Source organism: Priapulus caudatus, unplaced genomic scaffold (genome assembly GCF_000485595.1).
Source record: "Priapulus caudatus unplaced genomic scaffold, Priapulus_caudatus-5.0.1 Scaffold40, whole genome shotgun sequence".
Lineage (NCBI taxonomy): Eukaryota > Metazoa > Priapulida > Priapulimorpha > Priapulimorphida > Priapulidae > Priapulus > Priapulus caudatus.
The window spans coordinates 25775-34489 of NW_014577101.1; the positions used below are offsets into that span (position 1 = coordinate 25775).

At 45.2% G+C, this 8715-nt stretch overlaps 1 protein-coding gene across 1 annotated transcript in view; it reads right to left on the bottom strand.

The window, feature by feature from the left end:
* The window catches only part of LOC106819758 (inositol hexakisphosphate and diphosphoinositol-pentakisphosphate kinase 2-like), a 63014-nt gene that overhangs the window by 7482 nt on the left and 46817 nt on the right, over positions 1-8715 (bottom strand). The window contains exons 22-26 of the mRNA XM_014824352.1: positions 7017-7115; positions 6163-6274; positions 4452-4484; positions 2735-2848; positions 2246-2317 (exon numbers count right to left, since the gene is read on the bottom strand). Coding sequence (XP_014679838.1) covers positions 2246-2317; positions 2735-2848; positions 4452-4484; positions 6163-6274; positions 7017-7115 — 430 coding nt within the window. The remainder of the gene's footprint in view (positions 1-2245; positions 2318-2734; positions 2849-4451; positions 4485-6162; positions 6275-7016; positions 7116-8715) is intronic.

The window sequence follows — 8715 nt, forward strand, 5'->3', positions numbered from 1 at the left end:
GCACCCCTCACCCTCTGAGCCTGCCTCTTCCATGCACCCCCTCACCCCATCACCCTCTCACCCTCACTCCCTCACCGTGTGAGCCTGCCTCCTCCATGCACCCCCTCACCCTCACCCCCTCACCCTCTGAGCCTGCCTCCTCCATGCACCCCCTCACCCCATCACCCTCTCACCCTCACTGTGTGAGCCTGCCTCCTCCATGCGGGCGCGTATGCAGTCGCCCAGCTTGTGCATCAGCTGCTGGCAGCGCTCGCACATCTGCACCGGGTTTCGGATAAATCGCAGCGAGTTGACGAGGCTGCGGGCCTTCGTCGGAGCGATGAGCTCCGTCGTCGCCACAAGGTCGTCGTCGAGCGAGACAAGGTCGCGATCCTGCTGCATGACGCGCGCCAGGTGGTTCTTAACCCTGCAACAAGGGGGCGACACCGGTCATGCGCCTACGAAGGCTGCAGCATGACGTGTGCAAGGTGGTTCTTAACCCTGCAACAAGGGGGCGACACCGGTCACACGCCTACGCGCGATGACACGGTGGCACTGTCAACTACACGCAACGTGCACAGTTGTTTACATGTGGCAAGTGGTTCTTCACCCTGCAACCAGGGGGCGACACCAGTCACAAGCCTACGAAGTTTGCTGCATGACGCGCGTAAGGTGGTTCTTCACCATTCAACAAGGGAGCGACACCGGTAACGCGCCTACGCGCGGTGACACGGCGGCACTGCCAACTACGCGCAAAGTGCAGTTGTTCACACGTGGCAAGTGGTTCTTTGCCCTGCAACAAGGGGGCGACACTATCAGCCATGCCCCAGGTTTTGGCACAGCACTGCCACGTTTTCCATTTTGAATGCAATTTGTAAAGCTAGCAATTGTTTTGCAGATCTCACCAACACCTACATTCACCCCACATATGACATTCAACTCAAAATAAGCCTCTTCGACCCCTTTATTTACACCATGTAACCCCCCACCAAAAAATAAACCTCATTCATCTCTTCTTCCACCCTATGCGAGCCATCCATCCCAAAATACATCTCACCACCTCTTCATCCACTCCAGGTAAGCTAACCACCCCAAAACAAATCTCATCACCTCTTCATCCCCTCCACATAAGCCATCCACCCCAAAATACATCTCACCACCTCTTCATCCACTCCACGTAAGCCATCCACCCCAAAATACATCTCACCACCTCTTCATCCACTCCACGTAAACTATCCACCCCAAAATAAATCCTCATCTTCCTCTTCATCAACCCATGAGTGGACCATCTGCACAAGATGAATAACTCGACCTATGCAGCGCACATCACACGAGAAAAATAACATGCAGAGCCACTGTCCTGGCAGTCCGCCTGGACCACATACCATCATCGTTACTCATTACTCGTTACCACATACCATCATCGTTACTCATTACTCGTTACCACATACATCAATACTCGTTACTCGTTACCACATACCTCATTACTCGTTACTCGTTACCACATACTTCATTACTCGTTACTCGTTACTCGTTACCACATACCTCATTTATATATATAACAATGGCAAGTGCACTAAAACTGACACAAAAACTGTGAGGTAGCAATTTCATCATGACGTATGTATGTACATACACGCAATCAAACCTGTATATTAGGGTCACTTAATGGAAACGCTACAAACGTCCTTCGGCGAAGTGTCCGTTCTCTACAAGTGACCACTTCATACAGGTTTGAGTGTGCGCCACCGGGACTGTTACGGCGATTGTGCGGCGACTTCCACGACGGTAATATAAAAGATTCAGTCGGTGATATGACACAAAAATTGTACATTTGCCAAACACGATAAAATGCGACTAAAATGCGACCTACGTGTAATATAGTATATATAATAGCGACTCAAATGAAAAAATAAACAAAATGAAAAAGCTGTCAGCACCACAGCCGTTAGATATGTAAATGCTAGTAATAGAATATAATACGCATCATTTGAATAGCTGCCATCCTAATTATTCCCAGAAATCCTCGGATGTGCGTAACCGATGCCAGCCAACGACGATTAGCATCTAGGCAAAAACCCACGAATGTCTCGAAAGTGCGACGTGTTCCAATTCCTGTTCCAATTCCGCCGCCGTCTCTTCTCGGACATCTCTCGACGCGTCGCGATGACCTAGCAAGATGCAGAGCAAGCTCCGCGCCGTGCGCTCGCCCTCTCACGGCGCGCTCGACTCCGCCTGACACGCACGTGCGACAAAGCCAACCTACCTCTGCTCGTGTCCTTGACATCGGTCATCGTCGGCACCGTGTGAACAGAGTGTCGCGTCGGTCTGCCGATACCTGGCGAGGTAAGGCAAGGTGAACGCGACATCATGCATTGTCCCAGCAGACTACACACACATTAAGAAGACTACTAACAGCCATTCGGTAACACCAAACAATTAAAAAAAAATACATCGAAAAAATGCCAACGCCGCCGATTACGAGTTAGATCGATTGGGGTGTATGCTCCCCCTCCTTCTCTGGATGCAGATGCAGAATCGGTCTTGTTAGTGTTATATGAATCTCGGCTGTGGCACCTAACATTAGCAACACTACACACGTCACTCGCCATCAAGCAGCCTCTATGTTCACACTTGGAGTAATTATTCTGATTACTGATCATTGATATTGATTGGATTAATCATTGATTGGAGTAATCAGTCAGAATGATTACTCCAAGGTTAACATCACCTACACGGGTGCATGCTCTCTCACCTTTCTTTTCGTCGAGCGAGTGTGGTCGTGACAGCTTCTTCAGCACCGTGATGATGGGTGAGACCGCGTTGTCCGCTTCCGCATCGTAGCCTCCATCGACACCCAAGCCCTCGTCTGCAGAGAGACAGATAGAGCTCATCACGGTAACAACAACAACAACAACAACAACAACAACAACAACAACAACAACAACAGTATCAGCAGCGAGAGTGATCGCCATGGAACCGCCGTAAATTTAACAATATTATGAATGTATAACCCCAGGTACCCTAGCTACGGCAGGTCTATGCAAATGCTGCATATACTGTTGTCACATACAATGGCATGAAGCGTGCACACTGGCAGATAGATTAGGTGAGCATGAGGAGTGAGGTCGTTAGCTATTGAGACGACTTATGAAAAGCAAGGAATTACTAACTAAGAACGAAACAGTGTAGCTCTCATTCCCTATTATCTACTTCTGGTAGAATGGTACACGCGTGAAGAATTGAAACCTGGTCGGTTGCTATGGCAACAATGGAAGCTTTGCCTCGGGTTACCATAAACCCAATCGTTATGTCATAGCTAATATGCATGCATTACAGTAACAAGTCGGATAATTTGATGACAGCACAGGATGGTTGTTCTCACACGTCACACTACATGAAACCTGTTCCACTGCGAGATATGATAAACTATACAACAAACGCTATTCAAATCTTGGCAATAGCCTAAAGCTGTAATTTCGACTGAAGGCAAGGTATTTACAGAACAAACATGGCCCTTTGAAGCCACAATGCAAGCACGAAGGCTATAGCCACTAGAGCTAGCCAGGCATGTACTACAATCGTGCACAAACGTGAACACAAAACAGAAGAAGGGCGGAAAATATGCAAAACGTTTCGCCCACAATAATTTTAAATGTCCCGTGTGAGACCCATCCTTATAAACTCTTTCATTTGACTGTAAATACTATTTTTCCTTGATTATTAGGTTATCATTATGTTATAATAATTGTGATTGTGATATTTCATTGCAGAGTTGCAAAAGTCAAACCGAACTGTTACATATTAGAGTAAGTGGTGAAATAGGAGAGGTGAGAAGAGAAAGACAGAGGAGAGATAAGTTGGAAAAGTACTAATGCATGATAAAAATGTAATATATTATTCCAGTTGTTAGATGACTGGTACAGTTGTAGGTAAAAGATGGGAGTGAATGTTGAGGGGGAGTGGGGAGAAGGTGGAGGCAGGAAAAGGAGGGGGAGGAAAGCACTACTGTACTTCTGTCTAAAAATGAAGTTTTTTAATCTGATGCATCACACGAATTTTTCTAATGATAACCAACATCATTAGGTTATCTATTTGACGTCCTGATTGAAGGGGGTTATGAGAGTTAGAAACATCTATAAACCCTTCACATAATAGTAAGTTAATTAATTTTTGATGGGAAACAGGAAATTGGAAAAGAAGAATACAGACATATAAACACACGCACTAGATATATATACACATAAAGACTGTCTACTTGTATTGCTCAACATCAATACACGTAGACACCTGTATTCCGCTAGCAAATAAATATTTAACAAACGTCCTCGAAAGGAATAGTGAAGTAAACACTGACGCAATAATGCCCACAATCAATAGGCATACAGTATCTACGTGTGTCGTACATATACAAATCTACAACAATCCAACTAACATGAGAGAAAACATGCCAAAGAACTAAACACTACTACCTGTGTTGAAAAGTGGGTCAGAACGACTTGCAGCTGTCATCAATCACCATGACAACCAAAGCAGAATCAGTCACCATGGGGACAGGAGAGCAGAAGAGTCATGCAAGAAAATTAAAAACGAAAGATGCCACGATATATCGAGTAACTATGAAGCTCCACAACAAAAATTCTAATACTCTGTCAAATGAATTGGGTTAGAACTATTAATAAAATAATGTTTTGTTAAAATTATCTGAGCTCGATGTACTAGATATGACCAGTTTAATCAGAATACCATTACAAGCCTACAAAAATAATATTATTACCATACTTAGTAGAGACTGTCTGATTACTGCTATGCTACATACGGCTACTAGCATTTATATATAGTCCTCTCATTAATTTAATTAATTAAAGTCAGAAGTTTATCTGGGGAACGAAAAATAATTAAAAAATACATCTAAAGTAAAACCAAGTAAATGAGGCTATATTATTTCCATATCGTTTCCAAAACTGTCAACTGTTATTTATATGACAATATGTTACTTATGTGACGTGACTTCTGCCGTTTGTATACCTCATGCACCTAAACATTGTTTGACTTGCAGTCCTGTTTTACATGCACACAGGTAGCTTATACCTACGCAATACTAACAATGATCTAATCATTATCATCATCATCATCATCATCATCATCATCACCAACAACATCAGCAACAACAACAACAACAACAACAACAACAACAACAACGACGACGACGACAACGATAACGACAACAGCAACGCTCCAATGTAGCATTGCCAATATCCCACCTGCGTTTCAATGTCCCACCAGTGCTACTGCGCCACTGATGCTGAAGCAATGCTCCAGGCATCAAACTAACATTACTCCAGCACACATAGCCACTCAAACGAATCTGCAGCATCGCATTGCCTGCTCTGCCCACCCAGTAGGTGAATAATAACGCAAACAGTAACAATGCCCCAACACTAGCTAGAGCGAAACTCGATCTCCTCTGACACCACATAGTTAGCAACAGCGCACCAACACCAGCTTAACAAGCAACCCACCACCAGCTTAAAAAGCAACCCACCACCAACTCCACATAAAAAGCAACGACACACCGACACCGCATCAAAGCAAAAATCACTCGAATCTCACGTGAGCTCTACTTATACCCTAACCCACCCCTCCGACCCAGGGCTCGAATTCCACCGCAGTTCCAATAGCAAGTGTCATGGCTGCCCACCTCGATGCCCCCTTTTTTAACAATATGCTTTGTGGCCCTTTAACCTTCCGTGGAGCCCTAAATTTTCTGTTTTACGCTAGGGCATCACGTGCCTTGTCCGAACAAAATTTCGATCCCTTTCCAACCTAAACACCAAACTAGTGCTGCAGAGCAACAGTGCTCATTACATCCATCACACCCTAACAATAACATAGCTTCTGGCAGCATAACACACAACCTCAGATTCACTTAGATACAATAAAGCAACAAGAAGTGTCTCTCTTTTCCCCGTATCCCCCCTCTCCCCCTCGCTCTGCCACTGTCTCTCTCTTTCTGTCTCCTGGTGTCTCCTGCTATCTCTCTCTCCCTCTCTCTCTCTCTCTCTCTCTCTCTGTCTCTCGTTCTCTCCATCTCTCTCTTTTCTCCCCTCTCTCCCTCAATCTCCCTCCTACTCTCATCCCCTCTTCCTACTCGACCACCGTCAAACACCGACAGAAACTTACCCATTGAGTTACTGGCCTGCATCACCGCTGCCTTCCTTCTCTGGATGGTGATCGGGGAAGACTTCCCGTCTTCTTTCACCGAGGTCGCTGGGCTGACCACCTCCTTTGTGTCCTAAAGCAGCCACGTGCAAAGAGAACAGTGACAAGCAACATGTAACGATTACGCAGCGCTCGATCAGCTTGTGGATCAGCTCCACACTGTATCTGCCACAGGCTGGTCACTACTTACAGAGCAATGAGTAAGTTACCTTACTGACGCTGATAGGGTCTATGTCCCCCAGGGTACTGCCGGAACGTACCCTGGGTACGGTCCGGTATACCGGAACGTACCCTGGTACTAAATACTACTATCTAATATGCCGGACCGTACCTCGCCTACTCCACTAACGAGTCTAGGGAGTCGCCTACGTCTACTCCCTAACTCTAACCCTAACCCTAATTCTAACCCTAACCCTAACCATAACAGCTAGATAGTTACCAGGGTACGTTCTGGTATACCGGACCGTACCCAGGGTACGTTCCGGCAGTACCCTGGGGGACATAGACCCTATGAGCCTTACTGACGGGCACTTCAGTGAGCTGTGAGAAATAATGGTGACGTCACAACGATAACACAGCCATGATATAAACCATGTCCATGTTAATGCATAAATAATGATAAATCCACTTACAAAAACCCGTTCACGATAATGCCTTAACTAATGTTCAATGAAACCAAGTTTAGAATTAGTAATTAACATAGGTGTCTGATAATAAAATACATAGTTTTAAGAATAGTAATAAGTTAAGTTAGTAATAAAATTGTGTCATTTCAATAAATTATTCAACCCTTCTCATAAATTATTAAAACTCACCAGAGTCTCGTCCTCAGACACAGGCTGAAAGAATCGCTCCTCCTCTGCGAGGGGTGAGAAATTAACCTTGTCAACTGGGGGGCTGACTCCCTCCTCTTGCTGCAACAAGACACAGCCACCGGTGAAGACTAGCAACTAATCAACTACTTCTTCTTCATCTTCTCAGGTCACTACACTACACCTGACCTAGCCACTGCAGCACGATCTTCTTCTGCTCATGTCACTACACTACACTGGACCTAGCCACTGCAGCACACAGGACCTGGCACAGTGATTGAAAGCCTCAAAGTCCCCAGGGCTACAGAGCTCTGGACTCAACTACTAAAGGTGAAAGGGTGCAGATGTTACTGCGTCTCAGAGAGGGTGGGGACAGATCATCATCCTAGCAGGATTCATTCTCCTGCCATCAAGGCTGCAGCGGAGGTTGGCTATCCATCTTTCTGTAAGGGAGGTACGACGGCTCATTTCGGCATAGATGCAGATCGATTAGGTTCCTTTCTTAGTATTTGAATGACAACAAGTCCCCTTTCCACGGAACGTCTACAAAACTGCTGAACAAGCTAGTCCACGTAAATAGCCATACAAATGTGCCAGTTGCTTAGCCAGGGCTACCGCTGGCATTCACCACCTTTGCAAACTGCGATAAATAAATAACAGAGCCGATTTTACTACACTAAGTGGCGAATACAAATGGCGAATGATTGAACTGCTCATAAAACTAAGTTTGAATAATGAAATCGTCAAATTGGTAGTGTCAGTAAATGTTTTCGAACACCTTTTTTCCCATACTCATCACTTGTTTATGCCTTGCTTATATTAGCACATACGATAAAGTGAACAGTGGCTATAGTTTTAATTTTAATTTTTTTAATAACTTTGGTGGCTAGAGTCTTGGCTCAAACTTTAAAACATCAAGAGGGAGCCCTGCTTAGCTACTACACCTCTCACACTGCAAAGATTACTATTAAGCAAATTTAGCACTATGAAGTGCCAACTTCACGGTCCGGCTTGCTAGTGATCTAGGGCAACATCAAGCGTTCACATGCGCAGCACAAAAGCCTCTAGGTCGATATTAGAGGGTTCCGCGAATTTTCAAATTATCCACAATGCAACGCCGCCGGCCATGACGGTTCCAGAAACCAGTTCAGGCATGCATGGTACAAGTACATTGAGCACCGACTCACTGGTCTCTGCTCATTTTATTCGCCTATTAAACAAATCCATCACAACGCCGCTCTCCTGCGGTGTTGTCAACTGCAGCAATCGGTATCAGAGAGAGCCACACAGCTTTTTTAGGCTGCCTAGCGTGATCACAACACAAGGTAAAGTGACGAGAGACCAGGCGGACCACAGACGCTTGGAGCATTTTCAATAAACAAGTGCCGCAGTGTGACAGAGCTCATCTGGTGTCTGGTGTTCTGCTGATAAATTCATTTGTCCTATACATACGTTCATTTCTAACCCAAAAAAACAACACTTCAAACTAGTGTAATAAAATTCCGATAGATGGCGGGCCGCTATCAAAGGCATCATTGTATCGGTCAGCCAAAGCATTGCAGCAATGGCAGCTGTCAGTGTGACGACGGATTGCAAAAAGCAGGAGCGAATAATTACCATATTATTACTATACATAACGTGCGTTCTATGGTGTCAGGTAATAAGGTACATTAAACCCCTTGCGAGGCACATCTGGCTCGTT